Genomic DNA, 21,094 nt, shown 5'->3' with positions numbered 1-21,094 from the left:
AGTCTATAGATAATAAAGGAAAAGAGATTAAACAATTTACTCAGAATTTACGCTTAGTTCTGAATGGCCGAGGCTGGATTAGAATACAGTTCTTACGCCCGAAACACTGTTTAACTTCCCACTGTCCACTGCATAGCACATCTGTCTATCAGCATTGTAACAGCCAAGACCAGGGCTGAGAAAGTCAGGCCTCTTGTTTTTCTCCAGATCACCACTACCTTGTGTGTTCTTCCCCAGTTCAGATTCTCTCTTATCCCTGGTTTCAATCTTTCTCCCTGCCCATTCTTCCCTTAACATGAAAACCACATCGTCTCAGCAGAGGATATTTGTTTTTAGGACAAAAGCATTTTATCACATGTTAGGATGTTAGATTGTATAAGTGATTGTGAGTGATTAGCACTGAACCTTCTTTTTGAAAAGACTGACTTGTCCGGTTTAAGAAATGAATTCTTCAGGATAGCAGGCAAGTGGGAAATATATTTAGGAGAAGAAAGGCCTTCCATCCACTTGAAAAATGTGTATTTGCACTGCTCAGACTGTATGCCTTAAGGGAGTTCAGCTAATGATGATCAGGTAAGATTCTTAGAGTGTAGGATTTATGAGCAAAGTCAGAAGAATGGTATTATTTGAATAGGAGATCGGAGGCATCACGTAATTCCAGAATGAGGGAACAGGCACACCTTGGGTCAACAATGGGATTAGTCGAAACTCTATCAAGGACTGCAATGTACCTGGGGAGACGTGAATGAACTGAAATGAGCCTCAGCCTCACTGTGCACAGTTGGGGACTTTAATCTGGGTCAGTGATTCTGGTTCAGACTTTGCAACAATATCACCTGGGGAGTGATTTAAGAACAGAGATAACAGGTGACCAGCTCTAGAAATTCTGAATCGTTAAATTCAAGGACCTGGATCTTAAAGTCCCCCCACCCCCCCCCCCCCACCCCGCCAGGAGATGCTGAAAACAGTCGATTTGGAAGTGAGTGCCCTCCTGGAGGTGTCCCACGAAACTGGTTGGAGAAGATGCTCTGGTAATAGCACTTCAGATGCTGCGGCTCCTATGACCCCAGGATCAGCAGGATTCTCCAAAATCCTTCAGATGGTAAAACCTGAGCTTGAATAATAAATGTGGACAAACTGCAGGAGAATAAAAAGAAAATGTAGGGAGCAGATGTTTTTTTTCTCCTGATAAAATATGTATGTATCAAAGAAGAGAAATATCAGACTGAAATTCAAAGACATTCCAAGAAATCTCAGAAAAGTAGCAGAAGCTTTAGTGTACACACACTACAATTATTAAAATCAAGAGTAATTAAACTCCCCTCAACATACATCCCTTCTGTGGTCTGTTTTTCAATTAGTGATAGAATTAATATACTAGGAAAATCTCGGACCAATGCCATCAAATCATATCCTTTTTAGACGTATACTAAAAGAAGACACACACACACACACAAACACACACAATGGAACACTATGCAGCCACAGAGAATGAAATGCTGCCCTTTGTAACATTGTGGATCCACCTTGGATGTATTATGCTAAGTGAAATAAGTCAACAGAAAAAAAAATGGTATGATTTCACTCATATGTGGACTTTAAAAAAGCAAAACAAATGAACATTCACAATTAAAGACAAACTCATAGATAGAGAGAAGAGACTAATGAGGGATCTAGGAGGGGAAGAGAGTTGAGAGTGGGGGAAACAGGTAGCGGGGGTCGCCTGCGTGGAGATAGATGGTGACTAGACTTGCTGATGGTGATCACTTTGTAGTACATACTGATGTCAGATTATGAGGCTGTACACCTGAAACTTACAGAATAAAATAAGTCTTTAAAAAAGGAATCCACACAAAGTTACTTCCCTCACATTCTGCCTTCAGTGACCACTAGTAAGGACCCAGACTTTTAAATTAGACTTCTGGTTTAGTGAAGAGAAATCATTTTCATATGTGGAAGACAAACAGGTCCAGGAAGAAATCCTATCATGTAAGATGGTGGGTACAGCTGTTATTTCCCCTGTATGCAGAAGCTGAGATTTAAAGGACTCACAGCCATCATCCAGTCAGATCTATTTTTTTTTTCCCCTTACAGATGAAATCCAGAGATTAAAAAAAGGAATTTGCTTCAGGCAGAGTTGGGAAAAACCCCAGAACATCAGACTCAGTCTGGCAGTGTTTGCTTAATAATACCATGCAGCTGCCCACAGAGCAGGAAATAAAGGCTCAGGAATCAAACTTCTGTGTTCATCCTGCGACTCTGTATGTTGTGTGTGTGTGTGTGTGGAAGGCAGATGGAGGAAGACGGTGCCCACAACAAAAGTCTTCCAACTACTTATCCACTTTTTTAAAAGCACTGCTGCACCTTATTGGGACAGGATTTTTATTTCCAAAATTCTATAAGGTAGTTTTGTCGATACATGACTGAACCAAATCCACTATCAATGTGTGGATACATTAAACCAGGACACATTTGTGTGTCTATAATGGTCACTGAGAATATCCAGAAACTTTGTTTGAAGAAGAGTTATTCAAAGGGAGAGAGAGAGCTTAGTAGCCATTAATCTGTAATATTTGTTGAATGATATTCTAAGATGCATTAGGATTCTTAGACACATTCTAAGATTCAAACATAGACATAATTTCTTACAAATTTAACTAGGAATTAATTAGTCTGTGGTCCCCTTAATCTGGTCTACACTTTTTTTCTAAAGTCTGTTTCATCTTCAGCTTCCACATATTTACTCATTTATTGTTGAGTTATGAAAAGTCATGTAAGGCTTTTCACCTGAGTAGACCAACTGTGAGACAAGTCTGGAAAGAAAAGATCACTATAGGCTCCATGTGTTCAGTTGTCAGGCTACACATTACTTTTGAAAATGTTCACTGTATCTTTCATGAGGCCCAATACATAGTTACACATCCATAGTCAGGCAGTAAGTGTTACTCTTCTATTGAAAGTCCTTCATGATTCCTTCTCCCTTTGGAGTAAAATTAATACTCAGGCTTGCATTTAAGACCCAACTGCCTCTCAAATGATTGCTTCAAATGCTTATGCCCCCTAACCAGGAACTGCCCAGAAATTCTCATACAATTTACTGTCTTCACACTTACTTGCCTTTGCAAATACTATACCTAAATGCCAGAATGACATTATTCCCCTCCACCCTCCTAACTTCTACTTTGAAACTTCGCTATGGAATCTTCTGGGATCTCCTCAGGTTGGGATAGGTTTTCTTCAATGTTTTTGCTACTCTCCAGACACACACACACACACACACACATAGACATGGGTGCTCCCATTGCTTCCTGTTGAAACTGCTGTCGTGTATCTCGCTGTATTCATTGTAAAACACTTTCTGGCTCTCTGACAAGGAGACTAGAGATGCTTTCTGACCATGGTGATCCCCACACTGGTGCTTACTACATTTTTGTTACACAAATGGAGAAGGTAGAAACCCTGATTCCACTCTAGAGCTCCCTGAGTGTGGGAAAGGGAATCAACTGAGTTACAAGTCCTTCTGGGGAGCCCTCACGTGGGGTTCAGAGGGGCAGATTTAGGCATTCTGAAAGCCGACATGATTCCTAGACCACAGCTTAATCATCTGTTTGTTGGGAAGACTCTCCAAGGGAACAGCAGTCACATTCTCCGACTGCCTTCTGACAATGGGAAAAAAATACCAGGCAGGCACATATCCTGGGCCCTTTCTCAGTAAACTTCATCTGTCAGAGACTCCTGTATATACAAACCCTCCTTTGCTGTGGGCCAGGGCTGGGTGGCTGAGGAGGTCTACACTGAGTGAGTAAAACCATGAAGCTCTAGTTTCTGATTTCCCCCAACAGCCTAATCTAGACCCAGAGCTTTGACTGTCAACTCAGAAGAGAACATAGATGTGACCTTATGTTCTGAGATGCTAACCAGGTTCTACTGTAACTGCAGATTTGAAAGGCTACATCTGAGAAATCTTTAACAATTAAAATGATTGAGAAGCGTTCCTCATGGAGTTCAAGTGCCAAATAGATAGACAAACAGACACAGGTCAGACTTCTCAGAGGCCTTGCTTCTTTCCTGTCTTTCTTATTATTAATAACATATAAGAACTTGCCACTTCAAAGAATGAAAGAGAATTTTAGTTCCTCGTAGAGAAGCAGTCTAACCTAGTGGTTAGGAAGGAAGGCTCGCTGGATTTGCTTCCTATCCTCATTCACTGTGCGTCGCTGATAAATTCACTATACTTCCTGATGCTTCACTTTCAGGACTACAAATACATAGACACACACATAGACACACACATGCACAAACATACTGTTATACCACAGTACTAAAGAAGAAATTTAACTCACACACAGAGACACAGACACACACAAAAAACCACCCAGAAAATTGTCGGCTGAATAGTAAACATTCAGTGAAATTTAGTTGTTATTATTATGATCTAATAATACAAAAGTATTAAGGAACAATTTTACCTGGCAGGTTTTATTTCTTCAGTTACAATGAGCTATCTTGAGATATAGTTGGTCATTCCTGTGCCATAGAAGGATTTCTGAACTGAACTAATCCCACCTGTTCTGGTGATGGATCCCTTCGCCTCATATGAGGTAATAAAAAATACCATGAAGTTAAAAATCATCCTTGTGTACTGATGACAACTTCTGTTCTCCATGAAGGAAGACAGCACGTTTGAATTATAATCCACAGAAAGAGGAATTATTCTCTACACCATCATAGATCCTGATCATATCCAACTGCTTTTTAATTTGCACCCCTCTCCTTGTTATGGTCTTGCGATCAGAAAATAATGGCAATATCCTGTGAGATAACTGAGTTAGTGTTACGCTCATGTGAAAAGTGGTGAGATATGCATGCACTCTATTGAAAACAACAGACGCAGAGAATATAGTTATGAGTACAGTATATGTAATAAAATGCAAACTTTGAACAACTGTTCAGCATCTGAGATATGTTTAAACTCCCTGAGTAGAAAATAAGTTGAATACTTTCATTGGGACCATGAAATAGGATACCTTCTCTGGAGGAGTTAAGTTACTAAATTTTTTTTTTCTTAAGCAGTTCATCAGTGTCTTTGGGGGAGAAAATGTGTCACTGACAGGCCCTATCAGAGATAGGAGCCATTCATTTCCAGAGCTTTCACTTTGATAATCTTCAAATACCATCACCAACCAAGCCTCCCATTGGTCAAAACTTTCTTTTTTGTTCTTATTTTGGTTTCATGGATATCTTTGCAAACCAGACAGAAATGATAAATACTCCTCCAAGAAAAATGCACACACATGCAAGCACAAAATTCTGCATATTGATTTGTGGTTTTTATGGATGCTGTCATGTAAAAAATTCCTTTTTCCTGGAATGATTTATTTTATCTGTAGTAAACAAATCAATTAATATTTTAAAAGACTTAACTATTTAATTTCTTTTTAAAAAGGGTGCTATTTAAAAACCTGACATATAACTGTCTCCAAAGATTTCAGATTGTTCACTTCTGTTTTACTATGATCAGCAGTTTCAAAAACCTTTTAAGGTGTTCTTTTGAAACACTTAGTTCCTAGGGAATTTTTAAATTTCTTTCTGCTAGGAAAGCTCAGCAGGCATTGCTATATGCCTTCTTAGAAATATTTTATTATAATCCTATGAGGAAATAAGCAAAGAGACTATAGTGTTATTCCCATGTTGGTTTGTAATAAATAAACATTGATAAGCCACAAAATCTTGATCGTAATTCAGACTCTGACCCTCAAGTATATTGATTGGGGTGAAATAAATGTACAGAACTCTATAGCCACAGAGGAAAAATTTCAAAAATATGGAGAGAAAAGCTTTTTACAACTTACCTCCTATGGTACATAAACAGCAATATTGATGAGCCAATCTATGCATTTCTATGTCTGTATTTTATAGTTTAAAGTTGGGACAGAGAAACTTCCTAGATACGTGAGGCAAGAATTTTCTTTGTAAAATGTAGCAAGCAATATAAAAGCACCTCTTACTCTTAGAGTAAAATCCTTAGGAAAGTTCATAAAACTTTATAATAAAAATCACCATCTTATTTTTCCTTTGAGATCAATCACCAACACCAAGAGCAGCTAAGTTTATATTAATTTATTAAGGTTGCATATCATTTGTCATGAATAATAAATTATAGAAAACATAGCATCTTTATAAACTATTAAGTGTCTCATATTCACTTCCTAATGCTTACTGCAGTAACTGTAAGAAATTTAGATTATGTTTCAGCATTAGTCAGAAGATTAAAAAACACTATAAAATTTGTTCACAGTACTTCGGAACTATAAAGGACCCCATTATTTTAACTTTTGGGTAACCAGTTTGAAATGCATTAAAAACTCCTTACAGACCAGAAGGTGGCGTATGGTTTCACCAAGATGCTGAAAATACTGCAGTTCCTTGAATTTGTTCTTAGATCATATGGTGCACTTTTTAAGGCATTGTCACAAATGCAAATAAATAATCAATTACTGATCTTTAAAAAGAAAAAAAATCTACCAATAGACAACATTGAATCTTGGCAACACTTGGAACATTCAAATAAAAAACTCAGTAAACGATTGCAGCATGGAATTCTCTCTCTTAATCCCCCTCTCTGTCCTCCCTCCTCCCTGCTCAGATTGTTTAAGGGGAAAAATAGTTCAGGTTGAATTTCAGTCCTAGGGCCTGACCAGGAGACCCTGGCTGCCAGTCTTTCTCAGCCATCTGTCATCTTCCCATTATGTCCGTTCAGACTCTCCTCCTGACATCAGCACCAGTCTTTCTCCTGCAGGGAGAGTTTTCCAATCCTTGCCAAAAGCACTTCTCCACTGGAACAGCACAGGCATGAAATTGGTTGGAGTCCTTGTCACCAGTTCATTCTGTTCCTCTCCTGCCCCGAGTCCCGGAGTCCTGACGGAAGAGAAACTTACAAGGCAACAGCAAGATGCTGTGCGTGTCAGGGTCTTACAGACTCACTTGGTCTTTAAATGTCCATTCTTGGATGATGTCCTTATCCACCCTCTGGTCCTCAGTGAACTTTGATGGAATATTTCCGCAGTTTCAGAAACTGGAAAAGCTTGTCTTTTGTTCTCTTCTTCAGAGCCATCAGGGCTCGCGTCTTCTCCTCTAGGTCTTGATCTATGGCAAAAATGATCTTAGCTCTCTCCTCCGCTTTCTTGTCCCCGGAGTTTTTGAAGAGCCTCTGTAATGCTTCTTGGTCTATGTTTTCGAAGATGTTGCCCACAGCTTTCTTACGTGAAGCTGTGTCGAAGTGGTAGCCGTGGATGGATGGGCTGACTCGCAGCGAGGTGGACATGCTGAAGGCTGGGTGGCTTGGCTTGGCTTTCATGGATGGGGGATTCTTCGGGAATTCAGCTCCCAGGCTCTCCAGAGAGTCTGTAGCAAAATCATTCCCGGACTGCTATTTAAAGTGTGAACAAAAGCTCCAGGCTCAGATTACACTGGTGACATCAGAGTGATCTCAAGGAAGCATAATCGCAGACCAGTTTAACAGTTGAGTTGCCAATGTCCTTCCTGTTCTTATGTTCAGTGTTACTGAAAGCTGTGTTCAACGACGGGGCAGAAATAAAGAGAGGGATTCTTTTTAATACATCTGTGGCAATCGAATTACAGGTTTGGGCTCCTCTGTAGGAAAAAGGAAAAAAAAAAGAGCTTGAACCAGAACAGCACAAATCGAAGAAATACACATGGTGAAATCTTTTAGCTTCTGAAAATCTTCCCAAACAACCAAAACAAAAGCTTCTGCCAGTCACCGAAAAGTTTTAATTCCCAGAGAAGTTATAAAAATATAGTCTAAACATTTGGCAACCCACATCAGCGCCCTCTGGACTTCCCTAGGCAGGGCAACCCCGGAGCTATTGAGAGAAAGCTTAACAACCAAAGACGTTGATTTGGAGTCTGATGGTGGACTGGGGCTCAGACACTACAGAATGCTGACGTGACACAGCCTGAGTCAGTGACCATTCAGAGACTGCGTCTAAGAGCTAATCTGCAATTACTGGATCAAGCTGTAATTTAATAAAAATAATGACAATGGGCAATTTCTCCTTAGGCTTGTGTATATATCAACTGCAAGGTCAAAAAAGCCAGGAGGAAGAGTTAAAAGGCGCTTTATGTACACAGAACTCAAAAGGGATGAATTGACTTTTTTCATATTTATTTTGGCATCAGTCAGACACAGTCAAAGCAAGTTTTAAAATCTGTGCTTTCCACATTCCACCACATTCAGCCAGCCACTGTCCCCAGTGATGTATGGAACACTAACAGTCTGCCCAGAGTTCAGTGTCAGATTCAAAGTGCCTCAGAGACTCTTCTTCAGGGACCTTCTGCCAGGTCCTAGCACTCTCAAATACAGAGGTGGCCTTCATTTTTCTCCCATCTAGTCACCTAGAGAAATGCACATGGATTTCCCTGGTGTTCCTGTGGTTAAGACTCTGCTCTCCCAATGCGGTGGGTACATGTTCGATCCCTGGGTGGGGAACTAAGATCCCGTAAGCCACATTAGTACAACCTTAAAAAAAAAAATTCACAAAGGGAGAGAGTGTGGAGAACATACCTTCCTAGAAAACTGAATTAGGGGCACTTTTCGTGTGTTCACTCATTCACTCACTTATTTAAACGATGTGTATTCAAGGTTGACTTTCAGCTGGGCCTCCTCCATGGCTCTGCGGTGAAGACCCCACCTGCAACGCAGGAACGGCAGGAACTGCAAGTTCAATCCCCACATCAGGACGATCCCCCTGGAGGAGGGCATGGCTACCCACTCCAGTATTCTTGCCTGGAGAGTCCCATGGACTGAAGAACCTGGCAGATTTCAGTTGGACACAGCTGAAGCAACTTAGAACACTTGACTTCTAGCTAGAACCTTTCTAGACTTTGGAAATATAACAGGGAATCACACTAGATCAAGTGAAAAACAAAACTTCCCTAAGTTACCTTCATGGAGTTTGCATTCTTCTGGGAAACAGACAATAGGAAAGCGTGCATTTGTAGTCTAGACGACATCAGAAGGTAATGCATAAAGCAGGTTGTATAGGAGAGGTGGGGAAGGGTTGGAATTTGGTTAGGAAGTCAGGGGAAGTTTCTCAGTGTGACCTTGTGCAAAAACCTGAGGGAGCAGGCTGTGCAGACACCTGGAGGAAGGGTGTTATAGGCAGAGGAACACCAAGTGGCGAGGCCTGAAGATAAGAGTAGGAGGGAATGAAGAAAGACAGCCAGGAGGTCAGTGTGGCTGGGGCAGAACTAACAGAGAAGAGTGAGAAGGTGACTTGGGGTGAGAAGGCAGGCGGAGGAGGGCAGGGCAGGCAGAGTACACCCCCACAGGCTTTCTCACCAAATTTCCTTTTTACTTTGTAAAGCATCGGTGGTGGTGGTTGAGTTGCTGTCGTGTCTGACTCTGCCACCCCATGAACTATAGCCCGCTAGGCTCCTGTGTCCATAGAATTCTCCAGGCAAGAATACTGGAGTCGGTCGCCGTTTCCTTCTCCAGGGGATCTTCCCCACCCAGGGACTGAACCCGAGTCTCCTGAGTTGCAGGTGGATTCTTTCAACTGAGCTTCCTTGAGAGATATTTCTAGGCCAGCTGTATTCAACTCCCCAACCATGGAAGCTGATGCTTGTTCTGGGTTTTCCAAAGAAGAAACATACGTTCTGCTGCCCATGACTAGGGATTCAGTGGCGTGTATCTAGCACATCTCTGTGGCAGCTTCACTAATATAAAAATGGTGGTTATTCCATTATCAAAAAATCTATAAACAATAAACACTGAAGAGAGTGTGGAGTGAAGGGAACTCTTCTACACTGTTGGTGGAAATCTAAATTGGTGAAGATACTATGGAAAACAGTATGGAGGGTCCTCAAAGAACTAAAAATAGAACTACCATATGATCTAGCAATCCCATTCCTGGGCATATATCCAGAGAAAACCATAAATCAAAAGAACACACGAAACCATGTTGACTGCAGCAGTGTTTACAATGGTCAGGACATGGACACAACCTAAATGTCCATTGACAGATGAACTGATAGAGAAGTTTATATATGTAAATACAATGAAATACTAGTCAATGACAAAAAAGAATGAAATAATGTCATTTACAATAACATGGATGGGCCTCAAGATTATAGTAACTGAAATAGTTCAGACAGAGAAAGACACAGCATATGATATTATTCATATGTATAATCTGATTTTTTAGTGATCTAAATGAACTTATTTACAAAACAGGAACAGAGTCACAGATTTCGAAAACAAACTTGTGGTGACCAAAGGGGAAAATAAGGGGGGAGGGGTACATTAGAAGTTAGTCATGGACACACTACTATATATAAAATAGACAACCAATAAGGACCTGCTATAGAGTCCTATTGGAGAAGGAAATGGTAACCCACTCCAGTGTTCTTGCCTGGAGAATCCTGGGGATGGGAGAGCCTGGTGGACTTCCGTCTATGGGGTCGCACAGAGTCGGACATGACTGAAGCGACTTGGCAGCAGCAGCAGCAGCAGCAGCAGCAGCATATAGTACTATTCAATATTCTGTAATAATCTATGCAAGAAAATAATGTTAAAAAGAATGGATATATGTATATGTATAACTGAATCCCTTTGTTATACACTTGAAACTAACAAAACATTGTAAATCAATTACATTTCATTAAAAAATAAAAATAGTTATTATTACAGAAATAGTAATTTTACTGAATTTTTATTTTGTGGCATGCAGAGCACCAAGAAATTGACATTACCCATGTTAACTGTCATCGCTCAAGGCTTCATAAACCTTTTCATGCTCTGCCCTTTGTTGAAGTGACTCATGTAGGCTTGTGCTGTTTATCCTCTTTTTATTAATTAATCACAAATTTTGATTCCCAGCATGCCACTGTCCCCTGAGGTATAGACTCATTTACTCAGTTAGTTAAGTGCATAATTACTTCATGGCAAATAGATGGAGGAAAAGTGGAAACAGTGGCAGATTTTCTTTTGGGGGGCTCTAAAATCTCTGTGGACAAGGACTGCAGCCATGCAATTAAAAGACACTTGCTGCTTGGGAAGAAAGCTATGACAAACGTAGACAACTTCTTAAGAAGCAGAGACATTACTTTGCTGACAAAGTTCTGCATAATCAAAGCTATTGTTTTTCCAGAAGTCATATACGGATGTGAGAGTTAGACCATAGGGAAGGCTGAGCACCAAAGAACTGATGCCTTCTAACTATCATGCTGGAGAAGACTCTTGAGAGTCCCTTGGATTGAAAGGAGATCAATCCAACTAATCCTAAAAAAAATCAACCCTGAATTCATTGGAAGGACTGATGTTGAAGCTCCAATATTTTGGCCACCTGATGCAAAAAGGTGACTCACTGGAAAAGACCCTGATGCTGAGAAAGATTGAGGGCAAGAGGAGAAGGAGATGAGAGAGGATGAGATGGTTGGATGGCATCATTAACTCAAGAGATATGAGTTTGAGCAAACTCTGGGAGATGGTGAAGGACAGAGAAGCCTGACATGCTGTAGTCCATGGGGTTGCAAAGAGTTGGAAATGACTGAGGGCCTGAACAACAAAAACAGCCAAGAACAGGGATCAGATCCACCCATCTCTTTGATGTGCTTGAAGCTCCTGGGTCACTTAATGTGTTTCCATAGTAGTGTTAAATAACAATATGTGTGACTCTATTTAATTTTCACACCAGCCTTGCGGGGTAGGAAATATTGAAATCCTCTTGGGACCAGTAAAACAAGTGAGGCAATGGTACTTTGCTCCCTGCTGTAGGCTGAATATCCTACTCTCCCTGCAAAAGAGTCCATGTTCTAAACCCTAGAACCTACAAGTACAGGCTAAAAGCAACTTTATATTGAAAAAGGGATTTAAATGGCAAAAGGAAGTTTATCGTTGTAGGTAGATTAAAGATCTCCAGATATGGAGGTTATCTTGATTATTATGTGGTTAGGAAAAGTCCTTATAAGAGGGAGGAAAGAAGTCAGAGGGCAGAGATGTGAGAGACTTTGAGGATGGAGGGATGGGGCCATGAGCCAAGGAAGACAGGCAGCACCTAGAAACTGGAAAAGTCAAACAGAGAGGTTCTTCTGTAGATTCTGAGGAAGAAGCACATCCCCATAGACCCATTTTAGACTTGAGGTCTCTTGAACCGTAAGATAGTAAGTCTGTATTGTTTTAAGCCACTAAATTTGTGGCAGGTTGGTACAGTGGCCAAAGGAAATGAATTCACTGTGCAGACCCCTCAGCCGTGATGAGACGGCTTGAACCCAGGGCTATCTGACTCCACAGCTCATGATGTTAAACTCTCTACTGGAATTGATATCAGATCAACTGCAAGCTCTCTCTTCAACAACAACAAAAAAAACCCTGAGTAATGTTCCCACATGACACTGAACAGGTCTCCTTGAGGATTGCCTAAGAGCATTCAGATGAATCTGAGAGATTAAGGCGCTTCAGAACTGTTTAGAGACAAGACCATCCACAGGGAAACAAGGTCAGTTTCTATTTCCCAGAAGTATGCCACAAGCCTTTTGACTGTGATTTGCTGATGCTCTTTGTCGAAGGTAACTCCATATGTGCTTGGAAAGACTTTTTCTGCTGTTGCTCTGTTCTTTCCCTTCTTTGTATAAATATTTGCAGTGGATGATGTAGACAACAGACTGAAAAATGATTGGCAGTGATCCACAAGTTGCATGTGGATGGGATGGTACCATATAGGTAGGTGCCTTCCAGAATTTCCGCTTCCCATAGTCAAGACATGACATAAGGAGGGCTGTTTAAAAGAAGCAGGTTCGAGGCTAATGTATGTTCTTCCAAGCACCAGCTTTCCAGTATTTTTTTTTTTTTTTCCATTGCACAAAGGGATCTGTTTGCCAGTGAACACTATCCTTGGTTAGTTTTGTATATAATGAAAAGAGTTGGGCAAACAAAGGGAAAGAAGAAAATGTATTAAGTGACATGTGATGTGAGTTCGAGTCCTGGTTTGGGAAGATCCTCTGGAGATGGAAATGGCAACCCATTCCAGTATTCTTGCCTGGGAAATCGCATGGATGTAGGAGCCTGGCAAGATACAGTCCACGGGGTCACAAAAGCGTCATACGTGACTTAGCAACTAAACCACCACTGCCTACCTCGTTTTCTTCATATATCTGAATTATTCTTCATAACAAAGCTGGAAGTACTTGTTACTGACCTCCATTTTCACCACACACAAAGAATTGGGCTAAACAATCTGTCCAAAGTAAATGGTACAGACGGAATTCATTTCCAGATTTTTTTTTCTTATCCTCAAAATCTCTTCAGGGGAAGGTTTTCCTGACCTTTTTCTGGGCTACTTGCCACTATTGTTTGCTTCAACAAGACTCTAGACATACCTTTTCAGATAAAAAATGTTATAAATTATTTTATTTATAACTTTTAAAAAGTTTATTTGATGTGGACCATTTTTAAAGTCTTTGTTGAATATGTTACAATATTGCTTCTGTTTTATGCCTTAGTGTTTTGATCACAAGGCATATGGGATCTTAGTTTCCTGACTGGCATGGAACCTTCACTGTGTGCATTGGAAGGCGAAGTCTTAACCACTGGACAACCAGAGAATCCCTTTAATTATATCTTTAAAGGGCCAAAGATATTCAGTATAGTGATTGATACAGAGAATGTATCTAATGGATACTTATTGAATTATTACATGAAGAATTGAATGAAAATAAGCATACAGAATTAACCTCAATTCTGTTTTGTCTTCCAATTTTTCTCCCTGGCAATCTCCTGAAAATGAAGAGTACAGAAGTGAAAAACTAGAAATGTGTACCTTACACTTTCATTGAATTATCCCTGGACATTTTAACCGCAAAATTTGGGAGAATGGCATTGAAACATGTATACTATCATGTAAGAAATGAATCGCCAGTCTAGGTTTGATACAGAATACAGGATGCTTGGGGCTTGTGCACTGGGATGTCCCAGAGAGATGATATGGGGAGAGAGGTGGGAGGGGGGTTCAGGATTGGGAACTCATGTACACCCGTGGCAGATTCATGTCAATGTATGGCAAAACCAATATAGTATTGTAAAGTAAAATAAAAAATAAAATAAAAAATTTCATACTGCCTTATAATTTACCAGGTGCTTTCACACGTATTACTTCATTTGACTTTCACAACATCACTAGCATTATCATCCCTATTTTGCAGATGAGAAAACTGGGTATAACAGAAGTTAAGTAAGTTTCCCCTAATCTTGGAGCTAATTAAATGACAGAGTCAGCCCTGGAACTCTCATTTTTTTTTTTTTTTAATCTTTAAATCTTATGTGTTTTTTTCTTTTTTCTACCATTGTATGGTTTCCTAATTACTGCTCATTATTTATTATAGTTTGAAATTTTTTCTCAACTTTCTTTCTTTCTTTTCTTTTCTTTTTGATTAGGATACAGTTGCTTTACAATGTTATGTTAGTTTCTGCTGTACAACAAAGTGAAGCAACTATATGTATGCATATATCCCTCCCTCTTGGACCTCCCTTCCACCTCCCCACATGCCACCCCTCTAGATCATCACAGGGTACCAAGGTGAGCCCCCTGTGCTCTCCAGCAGGTTCCCACTGGCTAGCTACTTGACACATAGTATCTGTCCACCCCAGTCTCCCAGTTCATCCCCTCTCTGCCCCTCATGACCACATTTCCATTCCCTGCATCTGCATCTCTAGTCCTGTCCTGCAAATAAGTCCATCTGTACCATTTTTCTATAGTCCACACACATGTGTTAACATAGGACATTCGGTTTTCCCTGTCTGACTGCAGTCACTTTGTATGCCAGACTCTAGGTCCATCTGCATCTTTACAAATGACCCAATTTCATTCCTTCTTACGGCGGCGTAGTATTCCGTTGTGTTTATGTACCCCATCTTTATCCATTCATCTGTCAGTGGACACTGAAGTTGCTTCCAGGCCCTGGCTGTTGTAAACAGTGCTGCATGTCTTTTTATGCCTTTATTCACTGATTTATAGATTCAGTCACAAATACATTATTGAATGCTGACTGTGTGCCATGAGCTTGAGGAATAAGTAGGCTGGGGGAAATGGACATGGCCCCTGTGTGTGTGGAACGTGAGGCCTAGAGAAGAAAAGATACTTTAGATGGAGAAGTAAATACACCAGTATGTGGAGAAGATTGTGTAAGTGCTAGAAAATGAAAAGCCTCAGGTGATATAAAGGAGGAATCAAGGTGAGGCTTCATTTAAATTGTTTGAGTCATAAGAAGTCTTTTTGAAGAAGAAATGTTTAAGCTGAGACTTGAAGTGAATGTTGAAATGAACAAGGAGGGAGCCTAGTGGGAAGCTTTGTATGCAGAGGGAATCCTGTGCAAAGGCCCTGGGATGGGAATGAGTTTGAAGGACAGGAAAACAGACAGTGGAGACAATGCAGGTGGGAGATAGAAACCAGCAAGGCCGGGAGAGGGCAACGATGAAGCACTGGCAGGTGGGACCGAATGACGCAGAGGGCTGATGACCAGGGTGAAGATTTAAAATTTTATCTGAAGTGCAAGGGGCAGTCTTTAAAAGGTTACACGCATGGAAGTGAAACAGCTGGGATTTGTAATCTCACTTTTGGAAATACTTTTTGGGCTGTCAGAGACAACTAAAGAGAACAATTATGGTTTCAGATAGTTAAGCAGATTTTTCTAAACGTATTTTGGAAATAAACTCAAAGGGACTTGGTGATGAGTTGAACAGGGGATGGGCTAAGTATCAAGGGCTACTCCTAGTTTAAGTCTTGGGCTCCCTGATGGGGATGGTTGAGCTGGAGAAGGTGAAAGTGGAGAGTTTTCGGAAGAAAAAACAAATTCAGTTCTGTATATTGTAAATCTGAAATGCCTCGGAAAAAGCCAAGAAGACAGTTGAGTATATGAATCTAGAGCTCAGACGAGAGGTCTGAGATGTAACTTTTTAATTTTTTCTCAGTAATAACTGTCAAGAAATCAACATTGCTTATAGCTTTCTTTATCCTATTTATGCATGAATCCAGAATCTAGAACAATGTCTGGCACAAAGTAAAATTCATATAAATAGTTTTAGAATTATTTTGCATAAGGAAAATTACTGAGCCCCAGAGAGGGTGAATAACATGTGAAAACAATGGTTAATGGTCAATGGTCATGTCCGTGACTTCTTTTCATCAGACACTGAAATTCCCTTCATTTTTCTATACTTGACAACTGAAATGGTCATTCTCTTCAGTAATTGCCTTGAGGGCCTTTATTTTATTCTGTGTGTGTGTGTGTGTGCACTCTGTCATGTCCAACTGACTCTTTGTGACCCTATGAACTATAGCCCATGTAGGTCCTCTTTCCATGGAATTTCCCAAACAGAAATACTGCAGTGGGTTGCCATCTCCTTCTCCAGGGGATCTTCCTGACCCAGGGATTAAACCCCTGTCTCCTGCATTGGCAGGTGGATTCTCAACAATTGAGGCACCTGGGAAGCCTCATTGTATTACATATGGTTGCCTAAAAGCGATACTAGATTTCCATTTCTTCTGTAGTGTGGTTAATCCCTTTAAACATTTATCAGGAGACACTTTTTATTTCCATAAACTCTATTAAATGTATTTTCAATCTTTCATTATTGCTGATGAGAAAGAATGACTTTTATTTTTTTAAAGAAACTTTGATTCTAACATTTCCTTTCCTTCATACAGAGGAACAAATTAAGCATTCTGAAGCAATAAAAATTTCAAGAAAGAAAAAAATCCAAGCAAAATAGACAAATGCTTTCCCAAAATCTTTCAGTTGAAACGTGGCGGGGGGGGGGGGGGGGGGGGGGGGGCGGGGCGGAAATCCACAACTTTATTGCAAAGAATGACTGCCAAGACCAGTTTTCAAAAGTGCTGCTTTTTAAAGGGTGCCTTTGCATGTGAAATGAAACAGCTGTCTTTACTTAAGCCACTGTCTATATTTGCACAGTCTCCTAAAAAAAGGAACTGAAGATAAGCTTTTCTTCTTTAACGTTTTAATTAGCTGTTCAGATTCAGATACTGAGCTCCTGGTATTAATAGCTTCGTTCAAAAGGAAACAGTTGTGAACATAAACTAACATGTTTTTCTCAGGAAGTGAGCATGAGATATTTATATGTATTTATAGTAGCGTGTGTTGCTGTAATCTATGACTAAAGCTAAAATAAGTCTTTACCAACCATCTCCTCCCACTTGCTGCTCCCTCCCCCTCAGTGCGTGCTTCTAGTTAGAGTTGAGACACTGGTGGATTTGGGGGTTTCTCTAAATGGAGCGCCACAGAGAAAGGAGAGAACTCCTGGCATGTGCTTCTCAGGTTTTATAAGTAGGGTAGCAGAAGATACACACGGCCACTCCTAAAGGTCCTCCTCGACTTTCATTTCTGGAGAAGGATTACAGTCACACCAGGCTCCCCTCTCCCCAGACTAACCTAATTCTGTCTGACTTTCTGAGAACTATATGCCGCCCAAACCCATGGAGGATACAGAGAAATCTGGCCACAATACATCTCAAGGCCACTGAAAGACAACTGGGCCCTTGAAATTCTTCATAAGGTGAAGCAAAAGTCCCTTAGCAGGGACGACATATCTCGGTTTAGATATTGAAAGGTTAGTAAGTGTAAGACAAAGCAGGCTTATCTGAGACGTGCCTACAGGGAGAAATGTGGTCAATGCAATAGACGAGTTCCAGGAAGACAGATTCTGACTCAGTGTAATTAAAGGCATTTATTTTCTGCCGTTACATTAAATAGTGTAATTCAGGTACAGTCAGGAGGACCACTTGGTAAGTATATCGTAGAGGACTGAAGGTAGTGAGAAAAGACCAGTACTTATTTTTATATTTATTCTATATGATCTATAGCTTGTGTTACCAAGTTACCCACACACACAAAAGTATGAAACATTTTTGTTTCAATTATATGTAAGAAATGCATATGTTTCATGTATATATAAGTAATGTACCTATACCCCTGAAACACATTTTTTAACAATGTATACTTTAATATCAGATTTGCATAGTCATTTAGAAGAATAAATATCACACAGTGAAAAGCTTATCATAAACCAAATACAACAGCAAGAGGAAACAAAACCTTGTGTATACATTACCAAGGTCTTTACAATAAACTATAGTGTACAGTTCCATAACAATTTTTCATTCTATTATATCTATTCTTTACAAAATGGCTGGTTGCAATCCATTAAGTTGACTTCAAACTCACTAATGTCACAAGTTACAGTTTGAAAACCATTGGCTTGACAATTTTAATGACTCTTTTGATGCTAAGCAGAGGAGATTGTGACCTCTGGTTCAATAAACTTTTACAAAGCTAGCTGTTGCTGTGTGGCTGTCCTGTTGTTTTTGAAATATGCATATGGGAAAGATTTCAGCATAAACTCCCTGAAATGGTAGACAGTCCAGTCCAGTTGCCATCACTAGAATTATTTGGGGAATATTTTTTTAATGTCTCTAGAACTAGGTAGTAGAATCACATAAAAATATATCAGTAGTTTAGACCCCAAGGGCAATCATTCATTCATTTCTTTGTTCATTTAATGCAACATAAGTTTATTTTATTTCAAAAGCCTCCTGTCCCCTTTACCAAGAAACAAAGACTATATTTGCTTATTAGTCCCGTTGCCTGCAAACATACCAAAGTGTTCCCTCTTCCATTTTACAGGGATAATAGCATAGAAACTGGAGGACCAAGCATTTAAAAAGGGAGCCCTGATACAGGGTAAGGATGGTGCTGCTGGGTGTAGGGTAGAGGTCAAGAATAGCCTTGAGTGGAAGAGACATAAACTTGGAGATTGGGGTTGATGTATACACACTACTATGAGGTTGGTCAAAATGTTCGTTCAAGTTTTTCCATAAGGTGTTACAAACCACTGTGTGTGTGTGTGTGTGTATAGCTATAGTAACTAATAAGGACCTACTGCATGGCACAAGGAACTCTACTCAATACTCTGTGAATGACCTATATGAGAAAAGACTAAAAAAGCATGGATATATGTATATGTAAAACTCAGGCTTCCAGGGTGGCTCAGTGGTAAAGAATCCACCTGCAAATACAGGAGACACAGGTTTGATCCTTGGGTCAGGAAGATCCCCTGGAGAGGAAATGACAATCCACTCCGGTATTCTTGCCTGGCAGGTTCCACGGACAGAGGAGCCTGGCGGACTACAGTCCATGGGGCTGCGAAGAGCTGGACATGACTTAGGGACTAAACAAGATAGCTGACTCACTTTGCTGTATGACAGAAAATAACGAACACTGTAAATCAAGTATATTCCAATAAAAATGTAAAAAAAAAAAAAGAGAGAGAGAGAGAGAATAGCCTCGAGTGAAAATTAACAAAGTAGATCTCATTTGAAGCCCATTTTCAAATGCATGAAGTGAAAAACTGACCCTTTATTAATTTCCTGCTTGTTGACACTTGAATATGAGTTTCTAAAATGCTGGAAAAATTGCCCGACTGCTATACAATCCAAGCTCCTGTCTCTCTAGATGAATTTACTTTTCTACTCAAGCAGGTCAAATCTAAGTTTTCAGACAGCCCGGAAAGGGAGGGAAAGCAGCACTGAGTGTATTCACATGAGTTTCAGGATCGTGTGGACTCAGTTGTAATTTACGATGGATTTTATGACTCCAGTGCAGAGGAAAACCGATCATGGTCCCTGAACTTTATCAACTTTTGTTTGGAACTTTGAAGAGTCGGTCCACAGTCCTTGAAAAAGACTGCATGTTTACCGAGCCCTTTAGACTGTATTAACTTTCCTATAATCAGCCTTTTAGAAAAACATACCTTGCATCATGGTACCATGCTGTCTTTTTCTTTTCAAGGCACAGGGTTCTACACGAGCTCTCAAATCTTGTCAAGCTTCGTTTCTAGTTAATTATGTTCTAAGTTCTCATGTGCATTAATGAAATCTTCTCGTGATAAAATTGAGTTGAGCTGATGTGCTGTCAGAGCCATGTCCTCTGTTCTATCTTGCAGATTTTGTGGCCAGAATGACCACACCTCGCCTGTTTCACAGATGGGGTTCCAGGAAGGGAGGCAACTCTCTGAGGGATAGAAGCTCTTTTTGGTGGCCCAGCAAAGGTTAAAACAAACCAATGGGTGATCTGAAATTGGAGCTGCGGACAGATTTGTCTTGACTGTTTCAGATGCTCCTTCCTGTTTCTTTCCAGGTAACAAATGCCTCCCCTTCCATCAAAGCTACTCTCCAACAGGATTGAGAATCAGCACTTTATACACCAAAGCAATAAAGAATAACTTTCTGTGTACTTTTTAGGGAGAGGTATTTGCATTTATACCTTGTTTCCCTCCCGATGTCATGTAGACCTTCCTGGAGTCAACGTGTCAATGAAATGCACACTCAGTTCTCCTTCCTGGTCAGTTTCTACTCAGCTGCTTGGCTAGTATCCATATAGGATTACATACCTGAGCAGTGATGGTTATCAATAAATCACAAAGTATATAATGCTAAGTGTCTAGCTGTGCTGTCCACCGATTTTTTTTTTTTTAAATTTTAATAGAAAAGTTGCAAAGCCCCAGGATGAGCTACACACATTTGAACTATGGGACTTCTGTCTCCAGTTCCAGCTCCCTCCAGCCTTCTGTTTGTCTAACCTTAAAGCACTTCAGGACACCGTGTTCCCGGACCTTCCTCTGGTCCAATCTGGCTCCACATCCCAGAGGGGACTTCAGCTCTTGGCTGGCGTGTCCACCGGCTTCTAACCCAGAAGGAAGCAGCTGGGAAGCATGACCAGAGGCTGCAGCTCCAGCAGCTGTGAGGTTGTGGCTCACTGGCCCTTTGTGCTACCCTCTGACTCCCAAACCCCTGGGGTCCATCAGAAAGGTTCATACCGTGCAAAAAGGAATCCTGCTGTTTTGGCTTCCTCACCTTCCTTCCTCTTTGCACTCCTGGCAGGAAGTCACTGACACATGATGCCACTTAAAAAAATTTAAAAAAACATGGAATGGTGCCTAAATCTTGAATTTAGTTTAATGTTCAGCTTGCCTTAGTGTTAGTCACACAGTCGTGACCAACTCTTT

General features: G+C 40.4%; 1 protein-coding gene across 1 annotated transcript; it reads right to left on the bottom strand.

Moving 5' to 3' along the window:
- Positions 1-6,114: 6,114 nt before the first annotated feature.
- On the bottom strand, positions 6,115-7,401 carry TCIM (transcriptional and immune response regulator). Its single transcript, XM_052661462.1, has one exon. It carries the CDS (start codon positions 7,355-7,357, stop codon positions 7,037-7,039), a length of 321 nt encoding a protein of 106 aa, XP_052517422.1. The 5' UTR covers positions 7,358-7,401; the 3' UTR covers positions 6,115-7,036.
- Positions 7,402-21,094: the final 13,693 nt, after the last annotated feature.

The sequence above is a fragment of the Budorcas taxicolor genome, chromosome 24 (assembly GCF_023091745.1).
Source record: "Budorcas taxicolor isolate Tak-1 chromosome 24, Takin1.1, whole genome shotgun sequence".
NCBI classification, from domain to species: domain Eukaryota; kingdom Metazoa; phylum Chordata; class Mammalia; order Artiodactyla; family Bovidae; genus Budorcas; species Budorcas taxicolor.
Note: the sequence above shows the minus strand (reverse complement) of the source record. Positions and strands in the feature narration are given on the sequence as shown.